Source organism: Gadus chalcogrammus, chromosome 18 (assembly GCF_026213295.1).
Source record: "Gadus chalcogrammus isolate NIFS_2021 chromosome 18, NIFS_Gcha_1.0, whole genome shotgun sequence".
Lineage (NCBI taxonomy): Eukaryota > Metazoa > Chordata > Actinopteri > Gadiformes > Gadidae > Gadus > Gadus chalcogrammus.
In genome coordinates, this window is record NC_079429.1 from 17,352,208 (window position 1) to 17,370,065 (window position 17,858).

Genomic DNA, 17,858 nt, shown 5'->3' on the forward strand with positions numbered 1-17,858 from the left:
AGTTAGGCTATGTTGTAATCTAGCTTCAGAACAACCCGGGTAAGTCTTAAATCGGCTTCAATATTCAACCTGTCCCATCTTGGCATTGAACCTCAACTAGACTCCCTCTCTCAGCCAATCGGAGATCAATGCAGATATCGGCTGTCAAACATGATTTCAAACATCCAAAGGAAAAAAGATCGATATGTCCCGTTACTATGGAAACAGTTTAATCATTTGTCTCATCGTTTTGGTGTTCTTAAAGTGATCCAGAAATCGAAAATGGGGTAGTTTTGTGACTGATGCCTCATCTCCTTGGTCTGAACCGGCCTTACACCACCTCATGGACGGTGCATCCACCGAGCAACCACTGTGAGAGCTCTCACCCCAGAGGGACGTCCGTCTGAGGCCGCGACCACCAGGGTGTAGTGGTCCCGGGTCTCCCTGTCCAGCGGCTTCCCAAGAACCAGCAGCCCTGGCCTGGGAAGGAGAACACTGCATTTTACCACCACATACCGCAGACCCAAAACATGATGATGAACCTAGTAGAGTAGGGTAAGGTAGAGTAGAGTATGGTAGAGTAGAGTCGGGTAGAGTAGAACACCGTATTAAACAGTAGAGGAGGGTATCGTAGGACACATTCAGAGTAGAGTAGAGACTAATAGAAAATAGTAGATCACTATATAATAGATCAGGGTAGATTAGATAAAAGAAGGATGGAGTAGAGTAGATCAGAGTACAGTGGAACAGAGGAGATCAAAGTAGAGTAGATCAGAGTGGATCAGAGTAGAGAAGTTCAGAGTAGCGTATATCAGAGTAGAGACAGAGTAGGATGAAGTAGAGATGAACAGAGAAGAGTTGAGGTAGGCAGCGATAGTCCTTTGAGAGCAGAGCAGAAGACATAAAAGTAAGGCAGAACAATAACAGAAAGACTTCAAATATAATACAGTCATGTTCACATAGTGCACCAATCAGTGATCCTTGCCAAGACATATTTACAGCATTACCACAATGACGGCAGAACTAAATTAAAAAGTCTGCTGTAGTCGTTGTAAGCCTGATAATACATACTTAATGATTTCCTGTTGTTTTAAAATCAATAAATTTGCCTCAGGCAATGGGAAAAGTACAATGCTAATGTTGTGTACCACAGTTAATGATTAAACATTTAACAATCAGTAACTGTATCCACACTGAATGTATATATATATATATATATATATATATATATATATATATGTGTTTGTTTATATTAGAACTGTCGAAATGTATATATTTTGTTAATGTTTAGGTCAGCCGCGTGTGACACCGTGTGCCGCAAAACAATTGCCTGAAGGATCTTTGAGCATGGAAAAGTAATCTGCACGGTTTGCAAAGCCAAAATTGAATTACCTCAGAACTAATACATCATCGCAGAAGACCCTAGCGAGACCACAGCGCGTGGAGTGTGGTCGAGAGACACCTCTTATAAACCCTCAGAGGAACACAGACACACAGGAACACAGTGTTCACTAGCTGTTTAGAGCAGAGGTCTTCAACAGGGGGCCCGCGGAGGTACTGCGGGGGGGGGGGGGGCTTAGTTTTGGTTGATTCGACAATTTTTTTATATTCCCCCCTGCAATTTTTTCCACAAATTGAAATGTCTTTAAATTCACATTAACATTATAAATGAATATTTGAATATCTTAGAATTGAATGCAAAACAACAAGGTACATTTATACATGGCACTATAGGACCAGTTTAATATAAAACACAATTTTATACAATATATAAGTAGGGGGTCCCCGCTCCATCTCTCCATCAGTTTGGGGGTCCTTGGCCTGGGAAACTTTGAAGACCCCTGCTTTAGCGAGAGGGTGAGCTACACACCGTAGCGTTATACCATGTGTCCTGGAAGCCTAACCGTCACTCAGACGCGGACATTAAATCATCTGCTGCTCAGACGGAGTTTAACCCTCAACAAACACCTCAGTGTTACACTATAAGCGTCCGAAAAGCCCAACTTTCTTGCCGACACCGTAGTCAACCGCTGCCCAGACAGAGCTCCACCCGTCCAAACAAACTGCTCCGCCAGGGCCCCTCAGCCGTGACGTCAGACTACCTTTAAGCGTCACGAGCAGAACGCCACCTGCGTGTGCAGCAGAGTGGGAACATAGGATTTTACCCCTCTTTCTATAAATTGGGGACTTATTTCAGTAACTGATAAAATGACATAGATTACTATGTTGACGATCATATAAGACAAATGACCACCTTTTAAAACCAAAAAAGGGTGGTTTTGGGTTCACTGGCTCTTTATATACAGTAAATATATATACATATATACTTATGTATACATTTTCAGAATAGTTCAGTTCAGGGTAACATCAACTGTTTATAAGACTAATTAGCTGATGCATTTGGGGCCTTTTCCATCTGCATGTATTGTAAATCATTCCGGATTTGACCATATTTTTCTGGGAACCCAAAGCTTTCAAAAACACCAAAGTCAAGCATGCAAACTGCCAATTTTCTAACATTAAAATCAAAATGTTGTTATGTTTGGCTCCGCAGATGCGTGAACAAATCTTAAAGGCACCCAGTGCAACTTTATGTAAACATTCAATGAAAAATAAACATTCAATTTCTAGTCTTTTTTACACTTAGTAAGTTTCAATAACTCCATACCATTACATATCGACATTCAAGGAGCAAAGATGAGACGTCGCTGTGTGGTGAGAACTGATAGAAAATCGTAAACAACAACAATCGCCGGTGGGGAGAAGCCATTTTTCCATTGACTGGAAGCCTGCTTTATTTATTGTAGGTTACAAAAAATAAAGAAAATGGCGGCATTGTTGTTGTTGTTTCTATCAGTTCTCACCACACAACGACGTCTCATCTTTGCTGCTTGAATGTCGGTATGTAATGGTATGGAGTTATTGAAACTTACTACGTGTAAAAAAAACTAGAAATTGAATGTTTATTTTTAAGCCTCGAAAGTTGCACTGGGTGCCTTTAAAGGACAGCAGTGAGGTACCTGGCTTGTTGCCCATGCTCAGTGTTTTTGTTTATGTGTTCAGACTCACCCCTGTTGAATGGTGAAGTGGCCGTGAGGGTCCCCACTCAAAATGTTGTAGGTGATGGGGTCACTCTCACGATCCGTTGCCTAAAAACACAAACGAGCACATGCAATGGAGTGAAGTTTTGTGTTTGTTCATGTCTCGCAAGTGTATGTGCTTGAGTCAGCTTTATTTGTGTGTGTAAGATGGATGTTTAGTGATCCATGTGTCTGAGCGTGTGTGTGTTTACCTGTAGATTCAGCAGGGTGGCTCCGGTCCTCATAGCCTCACTGATCTCCAGGCTGAACTGTTGCCGCGGGAAACGGGGAGGACTCTGGTTGTTAGGGGGCAAGACGTCAATGTACACCGTAGTGATCGATGACCTAGAGAGAGAGAGAGAGAGAGAGAGAGAGAGAGAGAGAGAGAGAGAGAGAGAGAGAGAGAGAGAGAGAGAGAGAGAGAGAGAGAGAGAGAGAGAGAGAGAGATTAGCATTAAATATGTTTGCATTAGGAGGAGCTGTCAAACCATCCTTGGTCAAATTAGAGTGTCATTGTGGTCGACAGGAAAGCACGAACTTATAAAAACATGAAAGTTTTAAAAACATAAAGGCTGAAAACAGGGGGGTGAGGGAAAAGTGTGAGATTAAGCCAAAAACGTCTGAAAACCTTGATACGTTTTTTTGCCATCAGCAGGGAGTAAATTATAAATAAATTGTTATCTTCCCCCAAGTAGTGCAGGCTCCGGTCAGAAGCCAGGGGATGCAAAAAGGGCTGTCTTGTGGGCGCATTCATAATAAATCCCATTGTGTTGGTTCGTTAAATGACGACCTGTTCACACGTTGGCCAAGGTTCACTAGCGAGACTAAATCAATCAATCAAAACAAATAGATTAATGAAGCGAGAGAGAGAAACAAAGAGAGAGAGAGAGAAAGAGAGAGAGAGAGAGGAGAGAGAGAGAGAGAGAGAGAGAGAGAGAGAGAGAGAGAGAGAGAGAGAGAGAGAGAGAGAGAGAGAGAGAGAGAGAGAGAGAGACGCTAAAGGAGGGTAGCACAGAGGGTGACTTAATGTGTGTGTTGGGGGGAGTTCAGCTGAGTTCAGTTTGAATGAGCATGGAGGCTGATTGTTCGGGGGGGGGATTTGTTGTATTCAACGTGTTGAGGCGGTCAATATCGCTGTCCAGCCAACACCTGCAGGGGGTAGACATAGGCGTACGAGACTAAGTGTTTGTCAACGGTCCGTCTGGCAAGCTTTGACCAGGATCATGGTGAGGGACGGGAGGAGTCAGGGCTTTAGTCTCATTCCTCCATTTGTATCTAACCCGCTGGAAGGACGGCCATACTTTCTGCTCTGGTACAGAAAGGTTGCAGTGCTTTCTTGAATGGCAGGTTTTTACCGCTATATTTATAATGTGTATATTACGCCAGTAAATGTGGCGTAAATGCAGTCAAATTGTTTCAGCGGAAGAAAATGCAATGTCTTTTCCCTCTGTGATTCCTCAAACTAAATACATAACTGAAAAACGGACCTTATTAAAACAGCATTCTTGCTTACTTTTCAGTGATCCTTCAAGTGTGTAACGTTATTACATTTTAATATTTTGGACTAAAGTGAACTTTATTTTTAGAACTTTTTTTACCTTGCCGACATTATTTCTATAACACTTTTTCATGATAATGTTCTTCTGTCATACAGATACATTATGTTTATACGGCTCAATTACAATTACACACACATAATTGCAAATATAAGTTGCTCTTTTCATCGGTACACTTGCATCAAGTAGGAATTGGATGATTAAACTTCATCCAAAAGCAAAAATTAACGCCGGGAAACTGATAACCTTTCAAAGTCACATTTGCTTCGGTTTAATTGATTTTCAATTACACTAAAACTATTTGGCAGAAGAACAGATGAGGCAACCATTTAAAATGCAAATGAATGGAAAAAGGGATCCCAATTTTTTTTTACAAAAATGCAGTAGGAGCTACATTTAATGCAATGTTTGACCTGTTGTTTAACGAAAGTCCTATTGATATGCTGTTTAAATTCACTGAGAAGAATAACAAGAGCTGGTCTTCATGGTGGTCAACCAAAACAAGCAATGACCGGCGGCCATCTATTTAAAAATACATTCGTCTTTGCATGAAGTTTTGCTGTTATCCCGTGTTGTCCCGCTCGTCCACCTCGACGTCGAACCCCATTTTATCCAATGATGGCTGAGCCTCCGCAGCGAGGGGAACACCCTCACTCCCGTCGCCAGAAAAAGTTTAAGCTGAGTGGGATACGGTGAATTGGTTTGACATTCTTCTCCTTTAGTTTCTTTATCACCTCAGACTCGTTTCCTCTTTCTTTGCCTGTCGGGTGAGTAATCCTGGTCAGAATACACCCTCTGGCCCTGGAATTGGATTTCCTGCTGTTTCCATGCCTCTAGCAGTACTGTCAGTTTCACACTGGTCCGGAATAGCGCACAATAATGGATCTCTGCGGCGCATGGGCATCCTTCGGCTTCGGAGCGGGCGCTCTGTGCGCTCTCTGCAGTTTAACATCAAGTTCCCTGCAGCTCCAGCTTAGAAAGAGTCAGTTAGAAACAAATGTTATTGCGCCGGAGACGGTTTTCCCCTTTCACATTTAGCCGTCAGTTTGGTATCACTCGTTCTTTCTTGACGTATGTTTCGGTCTTCCGTGGCGCCTATATGGTTTTCCGCTGCTGTAATTTTTCCGTCCATTTTCCCAATTGCTGCTTTACCATGGATGATTGCAGTCGGTTGAGGGCTACTTTATTGTCTCGGAAAGAATCACTATTTTCTCCACTCTGCTAGTATCCCCGGTTCTCTATCTGAATTATTGCTAGACAGAGGCCTTATGGCGTCGTTGCAGCTAGGGTTAGCCAGTTCGGCCATGATTTAATTTTGTCGGGTTTTCCTGTTTAAGAGTCATTCTTGCTCGCTTTCTGACTAGCACTCACCGTTGTAGAACGATATTTTTGCAGTCTAGTGTGAATTCGCTGATAAATCTCTGTTTTGGGCTATTTTAATGAAGGGTCTGGTGGAGCTGGGTATTCAAGAGCCTGCCTTGGTCATGGTGTAGCCGGGAGTCTCTAACATACCTTCTACTGTCCAGGTGGACGTGTACTGTGGGTAAAACATTTATTTAACGATAGAAAGGGTTTGATTTATTTTTTATGAATAAATTAAATGCTATTTGGGCCTTATTCAAAGGTCTTGTACTGTTGTGGGTGTATGGACCCCTGCAAGGGCAGCCCCAGTAGGGGCATTTTATTGCAAGTATGAAATAAAGAAGCAATTTCGAAGTAAATCAAGTATGAAAAGTGCTACATAAATAAAGTTGCCTTGCCTTGCATTGCCTAAAAGTGGTTTCACGTTTGATGGTCCCTTTTATCCTCCTAATTTTTTAATCCACCCAGTTGATCTGTTTCATCTCTCACTTCCCCTACTGTTCCTCGTCCTTCTTGCTCTCTCTCTTTCTGTCCCTCTTATCGAGGCACAGCTTTGAATAAATATGTATTGCGACCTATTCATTTTCCATCTGGTGTCAGATATAATCACATAGCTGCTGTTCCCTCTCTTGTAGAATCACCGGCACAAAGACACACTCGAGTCGTAAAAGGGCTTTGTGAATGGTTTCATCCTTGACAGCAAGTTCAAACTTTCCAAATATGCTATATATGCTTTCTAAAACGCTTTTCAGCCAAAGCTGCAAGGCCGAGAACAATCAACGCCCACAATCATTAATGGAGCAAGTACAGAAAATCTGGCACAAAAAGTGCTGCTATGTCAGGTTTCTTAACGACAAACTGGAGTTTGTCATTAAGAGTGGAGAGTAGCAGTTTATTCTGATTCTCTTACTCATTGAAATCAAGCGCATGGGAGAAGTTTGACAATTTTGGCACGAAGTAAGAGTAGCTACAGAGATGGGATTTTTGGGGAATTTGGAGACCATTTCTATCTCCAAATGTGATGACGATGGGGAGGGTGGTAATGGGTGTGTGTTAAAATCATCCACGCCTGGAGTCACAGGTGTCACTCTTTTTAATTATTGAAAAAGTGTAGGGTGCAACCACTCAAATGGTGTGACTCTGGTTTGAGCTCCACTAGTCAATATCTGAAGCCATCGAGGTTTGACACTGGTTTAAAAATCATTGAACAATGTGTTAATGTTCAAAGGTGTGCCAGTGGTGTAATCACCTTGTCACTGTCAGGTCTAGTGGTGTCAGAATGTAGAAAATAGGATATTGATATCTAAAAGGTTTGGTGGTGTGACTGTGTTTTAGAAGACAACTAAGCAATGTCTGGTCTCAGTGGAGCAGGTTATCCCATACCTGGACCAAATGGGGTTACTCTATGGCCGGGGAACGAGACGAACCTGAAACCTATTGTTTATTTTGCTCTGGCATATGCATCTGGCCCCCCTCACGTCAAGACCTGGACCGGTTTGCGCCAATCACAACCATTGATCTAATATGGGGCGGGTTTGAATGGTTGAGTGTAAAGGCCCATTCACACCCTACGGTAAATACGGAAAGGATGCCTTTTGTCCGGTCCCGGAGATCATTTCGTCCGTCAGTGGGTCCGTCGCCTCTGAGCTTACGAATCGGGAGTGCTCCGGGAGAAACGGAGCAATACCAACGCAAATCGAGGCGGTCGAGAGTAGCATAATATCTTATAGGTATATATATTGTATTCAACGTTTTATACTTTTATTATACTATTTACCTGACCTTTTTATTTTATTGTTCACCTGCTTTGGCAATGAGTTGTAACTGATCATTTAAAAATGGCGCAACATTTTGAGGAGAGAATCTGCGGGTTGGTGTCACATGCCACCGCCGCGTAGGTCTACACTTTTTTTTGCAGATTTCGGATGACACAAAGCAAAATCATCTCATCTACAGATGCCATGATTGCGATTGTCGTGGCGGTAATTTATGACACAACAGTCACTGCCCTCTAGAGGATGTATTGCGTAACATCCATAACAACGCTGAAACCAGACAGAGGTATGAAGGGTAGTCCCGGAGACAACGTTTGGTACGGACGGACGAATTTCGTCCGGACCCGGAGCTATGAATCAGCCTTAAAGAGGAGCACCAGATTAGAGGGATGTTGAGGCATTTACAAAAGCAACTAAGATGGCTACTTCTGATGTGTGTCATGTTTCATTGCTCTGATTTGTTGTAGGTCTATTGAAAACGCCCCGTGGAGATAAGAAATACACAGAGGTTTCAGAAGAACACGCAATTGCAAGGTTGCCTGGCCATGTCAGGCTACTCTAAACTCTACTCTCCATGACCAACCAAACAGAAACTCAAATGTGAGTGGTAAGATGGAGCTCAGGGGAGATTTTAGTAAATGTAACGTAACAAAATGTCTACATTGGCCTGTCTACACAGTGATGATTGAAAACCTTTACAAACTCTTTCTCTAAGAATCTTACGTCAGTAAAATATATTTAGCTTTGTCCTCCCATCGGCTACTGGAAACATTCTGTGGGCTGTCTTTGCCCTCCTCTGTCAAAATGATTGGTCAAAACCAACACAAAGCCAAAGAAAGCGAAACGCTCCGCTCATCCAGATTTGAACTAGTCTTCTATCAGAATTTAGATGATTTATCTAATGTCTGATTTGTGAGATTAAAAAAAACGACTAATCGGTGCAGGAATGCTCTGTGGTGTGAATGTGGCTTACAAACGCAAGAACCTTAAATTGCTCCCAACAGGCGAGCTGTTGTCTGCCAGTATAACAGCCCTGGCTGTTGCAGGGTTGGGCGTATGTAGGGGGGGTGGGGTGGGGGGGCATTGGAAGGTCACAAAAGATAAGAAAAGTGCCAGGCAAAAATCTGAATTCCTGTTATGGTTTGTTCAACTGCCTGCTGATTTCAGTTGTCAACACTGCAGGATCATGTAGATTGAAAACATCTGTTTCAAACTGTGACGCGATGGTGTTGGTTTTGGTGTCCAGTCCTGTTCCGTTTACATTGACTGCAATGTGACTTTTTCACTCTTTGAGGAGAGTAAAGCCAAGCTAAACTCAATACACTCAATACTCACTCAAGGCCAAACTTTCTGCCACAATCTCCCTCTCTATCTGCACCTATAAGTTTATTTTCTCTTTCTGATTACATTGGGTCTTCACCTGAGCTGACCCCCTCTTTTACCTACGTGCAGGGACACAGCCAGAAATCTGTTCAAACTTTGTGAACTCGCATTGCATCGACTTGGTGATGGAGGCCGGAGGGGAGAAAGAGTGGGCAACGTTTGATTCTAAGCCCCTCATTGTCCGGCGACCAAGTCAATAGGAGATGGAGAAGCAGGAGGAGGAGGAGGAGCAGGAGGAGAATGAGGAAAACACAGAAAATAAGAGTTGTTGTACTGGTTTAGATCAATGAGTTCTACTATAGGATCTCAGTGTAGAATATATCCAATGCTTTTCCATCCTATCCAACAGAGGAAAACATGGGACGGGTACTCGGACGTGGAGGAGCTGTGAGCTGCCGTGGATCACTAAATCAAACCAAAAATCAAATCAACCGGTATCGCAATCCAAGGTGCTTAACATCCTCATCCTCATCGTCATCCGCTTATCCGGGGTCGGGTCGCGGGGGGAGCAGCTCAAGCAGGGGGCCCCAGACTTCCCTTTCCTGGGCCACATTGACCAGCTCTGACGGGGTGCTTAACAATACAATGTAAAAAAAGAAAAAGAAAAAGAGAAGGAATACAGACGAAGAGAATACTGAGCTAAACAGGTTTGTTTTAAGGTTTGTTTTAAAGGTGTTCACAGATTGTGACGTCCCCAGCTCCTCCGGCAGGCTGTTCCAGAGGCGAGGACCATGGGCACTAAATGCTGCCCCCCCATAGGTCTCCGTCCTCCCCCGGGGAGCGACTCAAAGGCCAGAGCCAGAGGACCCGAGTGATCTAGATGGAGCACACATCAGCATGTCTGACAAGTATTCGGGCGCTAATCTATTGAGTGTTTTGAGAAACAATAAGAGGATTTTATAATCTATTCCAGAACTGACGGGCAACCAATGAAGGGGCTTTAGGACAGGTGAGATATGTGCTCTCCTTCTGGTCTTGGTCAGCACACGTGCTTCTGCTTTCTGAATTATCTGCAGCTTATTTATAGCTTTCTTAGGTAGACCAGATAGGAGAGCATCACAGTAATCAAGCCTGCTAGAAATAAAAGCATGCATAAGTCTCTCGGTATCTGCCTGGGTGAGAAACGGCTGCATTTTAGCAATATTACTCCATCCATTCAGCCATCCATCAGTTTATCCATCCCTCTATCTATCGACTCATCAATCCCCCCCATCCTGCTATCCATCACATCATTTATTCATCCATCCACCCATCACTCGATCCATCCAAACATCCCAATCAGCCAATCCACACACCTTGTCCACAATACTGGTGGGGACTTTGAGCTTTCAAATTCAAACTCAATATACATTGTGGTACTTAATAATTCAAACCAAAATGAATGTACACATATGTTAAATAATCCGGAGCCTTCATCTTTTCAGCATGATATTACAAATGTGGGTCATGAGCGATGTAATGTCCTTGAAAAAAGGGTTAGTGAAAATGGAAGTTGCTTCCTCTCGGAACAAATATGTTGCTTATCTGTTGTTCATTCTGGTCAATTGAGAATCTCATTTATGAATCATTCTGTGATCATTTGTATCTGAGATACTTATCCTCAGAGTTTCTCAGAAGTAATGAAGGGGGGAAAAATAGATGAATTTGTAGGTTTAGCCAAAACAAATTGGCTAAATTGTTTGGGTTTTAATAAAGAGGAAAATGTGAGACGAGTCTAGGACTTTCATTTGACAAATCTGAGAAATGTGAGCCCTACAAGAGATCTAATTATTAATATCCAATGTTTCTTCCTCGTCTGATTTATTCTCTAAAATGTGCAATTGAAGTAATCAACCATCCCTGTATATGAGGACCCATGTGTGATACTTTAGAAACAATTAAAAATTCAATTAACTAACGGTATGTAGAAACGTCGGATGCCTTATGCCCCTAGGTGGCTTTTACTGGGCTCCCACAATGACCAGGACATAGAGTTGAAACCGGTTATTGCATAGTTTTGGAGTGCATCGATACATAGAACAAATGTTTCAGATCCCTCAAATGTGTGGTGATGGCTGTTTTAACCTGTGCACATTGATTACTAAATGCACAACATGTGTGCAACCTCACCCAACCCAAGCAAATACTCCCCACTGTATTATATTTTGCTGTAAAAACAAGAAATAACACAAAAAAATCTGTTCAAGATTGTCCCAACTGATTTCCCATGGTTCAATTAAATAAATAAAAATTCCCAGATCATGCCATAACAGACTTTTACACACAGATAACCAATGCCCATTCTTGTCACGAAAACAATGATTTGTCGAGAACTAACTTAATTAGTGCTTTAGGAACTTAATCTTGAGGACATTTCACAGGGCACACCAAGTCATCATGGGAAATGCAAAAGAAGATTATTTTTACAGTTGTTTTTTGCAATGAAAAAGGGGCTTACTGGGCACTTATCAATGATTGAATCTACAGGTTATTTTTTTCTTCAAGATACTGCCACAATGGTACTGTCCACACAATTGTTGTTTCTCTTGAGATTGTATTGGGTTGAGTTGTATTCCTGGACCTGACATCTATGCCCGGCATCATGGTTTCTGCTCATTTCCTCATTTGGAGGTAGGCCCGTACATTTAATAACGTGAATAACTCTAAAACATTACATAACGTTAAGAGATCATTTATCTGGTGCAACTCATTTGGGTGAATTGTTTGCCTTTTTTTGTTTTGTATCAGATAAATTGAGACATAACTGTGCATGGAATTGTTTCCATTATATCGAGACTAATTGGCAAGCTTGTACGAGAATGTAGATAACTCATGAGACATGATGTTTTTTTCAGGAGGGACAATTGAGATTAATGAAAAATTCACAAAATCTCTACTTGGTCTTGACTAGTGCTAATTTTGTCCAGGACATGTTAATGTGACACAAAGAAGATTTAATCTTGAATTTGACTTTGCTATTGGTTTCGAGCAAAGGCAGCAACGTTCTGTAAAGCCACAGGACCCACGCACTAACACAGCGCTAACACCGCGCTAACATTGCGTTAATACAGCGTTAACACATCAACACAGTGCTCACACAGCACTAACACAGCGCTAACACAGCGCTAATACAGTGCTAACAGCGCGCTAGCAGAGCGCTAACACAGTGCTAACACAGCCCTCCCACAGCACTAACACAGTGCTAACAAGTTTGGGAGAAAAGCAAAAACAAAAAAAATACAGTTTAGCCTTTCTTCCTCTACAACAAAGACAAAGCGTCCTTGTATTTTGTGTACGGTTGTTTTTTATGATTTGTTTTGTTAGCATGTCAGACTGTGTGTCACACTTAATAACGCTACTTCAAGTTGCTTCTTTCCCCCCCAAAATAGAGACAGCGGCCCTTATTTGGAGCTGAAAGGCGCTATAATTTTCCTTTCAACCGTCAGAAACAGAGTCGTTTTTTGGTAGCGATACCCTCTCATTAGGCTTTCTCTCTCTCTCTCTCTAAACCTCTTTCATATGTTGTTCTTTAACACTTGTCGCACTCTGAAACAAAGGGATGAAGAAGTTGTGGGAGAAGGAGGAGGAGTAGTGGAGATGGTTTGTTGTTGGATGAAGAGTAGTGGGCGAGTTTGAGCTAGGAGATACAACGGGATACAACGGACAGACAGACATATATATATAGACATACGGATGGGCAGAAGGACAGACAGGCAGACAGATTGAAGAAATATCGACAGAAATATAGTCAGTCAGACCAAACAGACAGGCAAACCGGATTAGAGGTAGACAGACGGAAAAAAAGAAATCAACAGACCGACAGACAGGACTAAGACATTGAAGTAAAAACAATCAAACTGATTGAGCTTCATACAGACAGGAGGATAGGTGTACCGACAGCCTACCTTGTGTTGGGTTCCTCGCAGCTGTCCATGGCCTCAACAGTCAGGGCGTAGCTCCGACCCACCGCAAGACTGACTCCTTTGGCCACAGTGATGACCCCAGTCCTGTAAGGTCATAGGTCGAAGGTATACAAAAATGCAATACTCCCATGGCTACGCTCTACTCGGTCCAGTACATGAATCCAGATTGTGCAGCACTATAACATTTTTCTTATCTATTTTATGCTTTGAATAAAAGCATCTTCTAAATGACAAAATGTAAACCTATAAAGTCAAAGTAGGGATTAGAGACGGCTGACTTCAGGGAGGTAGGTGGGTGCGTACGTTTGGTTGATGACGAAGTGTCCCCGGTCGCCTGCCAGGATGCGATAGATCACCTCCCCGTTAGAACCTGCGTCCTCGTCTACTGCAGACAGCTGGGGAGGGGGAAATTCATGCACATATACACACACAAGCAGGTGAGCATGCACATATACACAGACACACACATGCGCGCACAAACGCACATACACAGACAAATGCATGCATGCGCACACACACGCCATACACCAAGCCAATGATTATGCTAAATAAGTAAAGCAAAGGTCCTAATGATGGATAATTGTGATGTTGTGTGTGTGTGTGTGTGTGTGTGTGTGTGTGTGTGTGTGTGTGTGTGTGTGTGTGTGTGTGTGTGTGTGTGTGTGTGTGTGTGTGTGTGTGTGCGTGTGCGTGTGCGTGTACCTGCAGGAAGGCGTCTGCAGGCAGCATGTCTGTGTACAGGTTGACATGGTAGGAGATGTTGGAGAACGTCGGGGTGTTGTCGTTGGCGTCCAGAACCTCTATCGTAACGGTAACCGGGAGACTCTCCTGTACGCCATCGGACGCTGTTACCTGGAAGGGGAGAGAGACAGTCAAATTAAGAAATAAAGCTAACAAAAGCATGACAAGCAAAAGAAAGAATGAAAAATTAACAAATAGTTGAATGATTCCTTCATCACCATTTTTTCACAATACAAAACGGGTGACGCAGCACTGAGAAAAAAGACTTATTCTCAACAAAAGCTTTAAATGCAATCGTTTGTTTTTCTTTCTTCTTCTACTTTGAGTTAAGACAGTGTCCAGTTGGTTCAACACTGGATCGATAGCAGAATCAACAGACCGATCTACATCAGCGGCAGCCGTCTTTGTTGTTGTTGAAAAGGTCTCTTCGGCGCTCCTCTTCACCATGTGCGTATTCATCCCACCTCACATTAGATAAATGGTTGAGATTGGTAAGTGTCTCTCGTACCATGCAGAAATCTTTTTGTAAAGGAGGGGTGCCAGACCTTATCTGCAGATCAAATTAAACATGCAAGATGAGTCTATATCCAAGGCTAAGCCACCCTAGCCTCTATGACTTCCATGGTAATAAAACACACCTTTTTAATGCTACAAAAAGTTACTAATTTTATTAAGTTTTGTGTAACTCTAAAGCCCTTTTAAAGTTGACTTTGCCGAGCTGGGAGAGATATCCACATTATGGGATATGCCAAAGGTAAACAAAAGTCTTACATTATACTAAAGGTGGACAGTGTTGTTGCCACGGTGACAGCTCCGGTAAAGCTGTCTCCTTGGCTTCTTGATAGCTTTGTTTTGGATTTCCTTTGAGCTCAGATGCTCTTCTTGTTGGTCTTTTGTCTACTATTTTATTGTTGTAGGAGTTGTGTGTTTCTAAACCGCTTACTTTCTCCCTATCTTTAACTCACTCATGTTCATAATAATAATAATAGAGTAGATCTAGATGGATAAAGTAATGGATTAACTATCTATCATTCCGCCATCTGTCTCTCTCCAGTTAATTTTCTGCAACAGTAGGTTGCGTGTTATTCTCCAGTCTGCATCGGCAGTTGGTCCAAGACAAACTCAACTGTTCAGCTTTGCACTGCAGCCTTGCTCTATTCGTAACAAAGAACGGACACCAAAAGAGAAGATAAGGCGGCCACCGAAAGGTTGCCAGTTCGATCCCGTGCTACTCCTAGATAAGTGTTAAGGTGTCCCTGAGCAAGACACCTAAGCCTAACTGCTTCCGTCGAGCAGGCTATTCCCTTGCCTATCGGCAAGACACCGCCGTCAGTTTGTGAATTTGTCTATGAACGTATGAGTGTAACTGGCTGAATGTCAGGTACTAATTATGAAGCACTTCGAATTGCCAACGGTTAAAAAGCGCTATATGAATGCAATCCATTTACCAAGTAAAAATTGCATATTCTAAGCGGAGACAATAAGCTCACCTTTGCCGTGACCTTAACATGAATACAAAAATAAAGCAATCCCCTTTCTTTGAAGATATATTGGTTCCATATTAGCCATAGCCCTCCTTTTCTCCTCGCCTTCTGTTTTTCAGTTGATACCAAACCCCAGAACCCTTTCCTTGTACATGCACAAACACCAACCGTCTTAACAGCATGCTCAGGCTCGCAGGAAACTCAACCTTTATCCGTCATTTACTGAAGTCAAACTGCTGACGTGTGAGGAATCAGAGGGAATGCAGCAGACCTCCTTCTGATGGCCTGAACTCTTATGAATAAATATCCTAATATTAAAGCATCTCATCACACTGCAGACAGATGGCATTATCAATACCTCTTCTCGCCCCTCTCCGTCTTTCTCACTCTCTCAGTGAAAAGCTGAACGGGGAGTTTATTTTCCTTTTCTACTTTACCGCTGGTTTTAGAAAGGTTTTTCGCACTTTATTTATATCTCTCTCTCTCTCTCTCTCTCTCTCTCTCTCTCTCTCTCTCTCTCTCTCTCTCTCTCTCTCTTCCGTTAACCGTCCCTCATTCTGTCTCTGTCTCTCTCACACTTTCCAGTATGCTTCCCAGTGTCTCCCACCTTTATGTTGGGCGTAAGAAATCAAACGAAACGACGGGAGATTATAAAAAAGAAGAACTGCTCTCACAATTCCGCATTGAAAGAGAAGAGTGAGCAGAGTCAATGAGGCCTGATGGCATGGAAGTGCAGGGCCCACACACACATACACACACAGAAACAGACACAGGCACACAGACACACAAACACACAGACACACACACACAAAGGAGTGCAAATGGGCTGACTAATGACTTCCAACCAACTGCCTCTTGGTTTTTTCTCCTTTCTGATATGGCTCTGGCTGATGTGAGACATTAAAAACCAGCCGCAAAATGAGACCCGAGGCTCCCGGCAGTTAACACAATAAAAGCGTATGTTTTTGTTTCATACTCACAACTAAAATGATTGAAAGTAAAACAACCAAAATCACCAAAGTATGACGACGGTATACTTAACTTCAATACCGGGCAAGAAATAAATTCCAATCTTCCCTGCAAGTGTATTTTGGCGCATGCTTCATCTATTCTTTTAAAGAGAACTCATCTTCGTTGACTGGTATGACGGATCCCCCCTCCCCCTATCCCCCCACTACAATCTCCCCCTCCTATAACCCTAGCAGTCTATCTGTCTTGTAGGGCTCTCTCTATGATTACTGCAGTATGATTAACCCCCCACCTACCACCATCACACCACCAGCACAACCCACAACCCTTCAGACACACACACACACACACACACACACATACAAACAGACACACACACAAACACACAAAAAGACACACAGCGCGTATGTGTACACATCGTGCAGCCTGTACAAAGGCTGGCGGGGGGATGATGTACAGTCTTAGGCGGAAATGCTGCGCCGCGTGTATTGGCTGCTCATTGTGCTGCCGACTGCGCTCACACCGAAACCAGAGAAGATAACGTCAATGGGTGTGTTCTGAGGGAATGGCCAGGGTGTTGAAAGCACTGACAGAGGACATATATTCTATTCTATTATACACGTATACAATATGTATAATATGTTCACTTTCTAACTCGCCCAACGTGGGGAATGGTCTTGCGCTCTTTCTTTCGATTGTTCTTTCGTCTTTTCTCAATTCTATTGAGAAATTTGTCTAAATTCTTCATGAATTCAAAGGGCTTTATTGCCCTGGGAAACACTTCATTTGCATTGCCAAAGGATGCACGGCACGTTCCTCCCTCCCTCTCTTTCATCTCTTGTTCTTGTCATCCCTCTTTTCTGCAACAACTTCAACTTCTGCCTCCTCCCCCTTTGCTTGTTCCTCCTCCTCCTCATCCTCCTCCTCTTCATCTAAGTAGTATAGAAGTATGTCTCTCTCCGGTACCATAGGTCATTAGGAAACCCAGCGCCTCTCTGTCTCTCTGTCTCTCTGTCTCTCTCTCTCTCTCTCTCTCTCTCTCTCTCTCTCTCTCTCTCTCTCTCTCTCTCTCTCTCTCTCTCTCTCTCTAATATCTGAATCGATGAGGAATCCTGGCTCTTGCTGCCTCTCTCTCCCCCTCTCTCCCTCGCCCCCTCTCTGTATCTCTTCTCCTCCCCCTCCCTCTATTCCCCTCTCCGTCTCTCTTCCCCCCTCTCCCTCTCGTCCCCTCTCTGTCTCTTCCTCTTCCCTCTCCCTCTCTTCCCCCCTCTCCCTCTCGTCCCCTCTGTCTCTTCCTCTTCCCTCTCCCTCTCTTCCCCTCTCTTTCCAGTAATTGATTATGAAACCTCTACATCTGCCTCCTCCACTCTGGGTCTCTATTCAGTACATTAACTGTTGTGGACTCCTGTCCCATCTCTCTCTGCAGTGCCTTAGGATGGGGACACATTACATGGTTTTCAACGTAGATTTGGGAACGATTTGAAGTTGGGGGGCAGATTCCGGTATCTGCAGCTGCAGTCATGCAGAGGCTGGTAGACTGGGACTCTACAGTCGTTATGTCTGTGAGGGAAAGAAGCCTATCTTGTTCTTTACAACCCCAGTCAGCATGGTCCGGTTTCAATCAAAC

General features: G+C 43.1%; 1 protein-coding gene across 1 annotated transcript in view; it reads right to left on the minus strand.

Annotated features, from left to right (window-relative positions):
• Positions 1-17,858, minus strand: part of LOC130371258 (protocadherin-15-like) — a 191,955-nt gene that overhangs the window by 106,690 nt on the left and 67,407 nt on the right. Inside the window, exons 14-19 of the mRNA XM_056576975.1 lie at positions 13,740-13,889; positions 13,341-13,432; positions 13,020-13,121; positions 3,272-3,404; positions 3,049-3,128; positions 366-459 (exon numbers count right to left, since the gene is read on the minus strand). Of these exons, the coding sequence (XP_056432950.1) occupies positions 366-459; positions 3,049-3,128; positions 3,272-3,404; positions 13,020-13,121; positions 13,341-13,432; positions 13,740-13,889 (651 nt within the window). The remainder of the gene's footprint in view (positions 1-365; positions 460-3,048; positions 3,129-3,271; positions 3,405-13,019; positions 13,122-13,340; positions 13,433-13,739; positions 13,890-17,858) is intronic.